The sequence below is a fragment of the Gymnoscopelus microlampas genome (assembly GCF_963454915.1).
Source record: "Gymnoscopelus microlampas genome assembly, chromosome: 14".
Classification (NCBI taxonomy): domain Eukaryota; kingdom Metazoa; phylum Chordata; class Actinopteri; order Myctophiformes; family Myctophidae; genus Gymnoscopelus; species Gymnoscopelus microlampas.
Genome location: NC_139951.1, coordinates 12942743 through 12945242, shown reverse-complemented (window position 1 = coordinate 12945242; position 2500 = coordinate 12942743). Strand labels below are relative to the sequence as shown.

At 42.8% G+C, this 2500-nt stretch overlaps 1 protein-coding gene across 1 annotated transcript in view; it reads left to right on the top strand.

The window, feature by feature from the left end:
• The window catches only part of rnls (renalase, FAD-dependent amine oxidase), a 20883-nt gene that overhangs the window by 15639 nt on the left and 2744 nt on the right, over window positions 1–2500 (top strand). The window contains exon 6 of the mRNA XM_084079516.1: window positions 180–355. Within this exon, the coding sequence (XP_083935642.1) occupies window positions 180–355 (176 nt within the window). The remainder of the gene's footprint in view (window positions 1–179; window positions 356–2500) is intronic.

The window sequence follows — 2500 nt, the reverse complement described above, 5'->3', positions numbered from 1 at the left end:
TTCCCATTCGGGTAAAAGATAGATATCGCAAAATCTACCGGACAGATTGCTATCAAACTATAACAGTTACGAAATGTCTTGGGGCCACTATCGTGGCTTGGTCTACATCCACAGAAGATGTTTTCATTTGAAAAGTATGAAAACCCATACCCATAACCTGTGCGTGTGCGTGTGCGTAGAGTCTGAATGCCGCGGTCCCTCCATGGTCGTTCACACCAGCGTCCCGTTCGGCATCAAAAACATAGAGAGAGACAAGGAGGACATCCAGCCAATCATCTTACAGGAGCTCCACAACATACTTCCTGATCTGCCTCAGCCAATCGGCATCAAGTGCCACAAGTGGAGGTACTCCCAGGTGAGAGGAGTGCACAGCACACCACACACACGCACAAACACACAAATGTCCTCCTTTGTAAACATACAAAGAGGACCGCCTATAGCAACCAATAGTCAGAAAAACATGTACGTTTATACACAGCAGTGGTTCTCCAAACATTTAATTTTAAGGACAAATGTATACTCTCTCAGAGTTACAGACCTGTAAGGGTCCATTTGGAACCCCCTCAAGGAACCCTGAGGGTCCCTCGATACCACTTTTACCCCTCTTCCACCGTTTTGTGTTTTTTTTTTTCCCCCAGCCTAATTTACATTTAATTTAGAACCAGTTCAGAGTGTTTCCACTGAAAATTGATTGGTTCTGAACTGTTAAAGTTGGTTCAGCACTGGAACCAAAAAAGACTTGGTTTTTCTTGCCCTGAACTGGGAACCAAAGTGGGCGTGTCACTATTCTACAGGTTGGAAGATGCAGATGCGATATAAACGATGGCAAAAGCAAGTGAAAAATCATAATGTGTCATTTATCTGTGCAGCACTTTGTGACTTCTGTTTAGGAAGGGGCTATATAAATAAAGTTATTATTATTATCATTAAAATATATATATAATAATTCCCGACAATGTAAATAAAAAGTATAAATCAATCTGTAGTCAATCAATTAAAGGGATAGTTCACCCCCAACAATACTTTTTTTCTATCGATTAGTCACCCCATGAAGACTAGAATTCATGGATATCTTTTAGTTGTGGTCGCATTCCTAAGCCAATAATTTGATGACCGGCAGCGGTTCCGGTAGGAGACACAAAGAGTCTCTTTTGTATCTCCTACCAGAACCTCTGCCTACCGGTCCGCTGGTCATTAAATGATTGGCTTAGGAATGCGACAAAAACAAAAAAAAATCCATGAATTCAAGTCTCCATAGGGTCACTAATCGATAGGAAAAAAGTCATTTTGGGGGTGAACTATCCCTTTAACCCATTAAGACCTGAGGCCGATTCTACAAATGCCTTCTAAATCAGTAGTTCTCATCACACTGTCTGACTGTCACGATTTTTCAAAAATAGCAGATGTACAAGCTCGCAGGGCGGCACGAAGTGACGCGCTGCGAGCTTGTATATCTGCTATTTTTGAATAGCCGACCTGAAAATGGGTGGAAAATTGAGAACCTCTGATTCACAGAAATCTTTCAACGGTTTGAATTGTAGAGCTGTCGAACCCTAGAGGTATGGGTTGCCTTGCTCATTAGCCCTTTGTTGTCAGTGCTGGAGTGGGAATTGAACCGGCAGCCCTCAAGGTCCCCGGCGTGGCGTGACGCTCCGCAAGCGGAAACGCATTGAAAGAATGATATCAGTGTAAATGAATGATTTAAACTGTTTTAAACGGATGTTGCTTTTTGTATATCTCAAGGACAGCACTGTTTACACTGCACCCCCCTACCTGTGTGTGTGTGTGTGTGTGTGTGTGTGTGTGTGTGTGTGTGTGTGTGTGTGTGTGTGTGTGTGTGTGTGTGTGTGTGTGTGTGTGTGTGTGTGTGTGTGTGTGTGTGTGTGTGTGTGTGTGTGTGTGCGCGGTGAAGACAGGACAGATAAACAGGACATAGTAGGCACTTAGACAGGAGACAAGGTGATCTAGCTGTAAACACACACACACACACACACACGGACATACGCTCGCTCGCACACTCTCACTCACACACACACACGCGCGCGCACACTCACACACACACACACACACACACACACACACACACACACACACACACACACACACACACACACACACACACACACACACACACACACACACACACACACACAGGTTTGTATTACTATGCTTGTGAGGACATCAGCATGTTAGGACAGCAATTTTATAAATACATTTTTCAATTTATAACCGTAAGCCTAAAGCCGAAAAATAGCTGATCTATAAGCTGATCTATAAGCTCACAACGTTGTGAATTTGTCAATACAGCATCACAATCAGTTTAACCACTTACATACCTATTTGGCTATTCAAAGGAATCTTGAAAAAATATGGAAGAATGTGGAATATTTTTGAAACACAAATCTTGTATGGGGGTCCCTGGGGCAGGGTCCCCACGGTCATGAAATTCCTGGAAATATTTTGAAATTAAAAAAAAATAATTCCAGTACTGGAAAAGGTT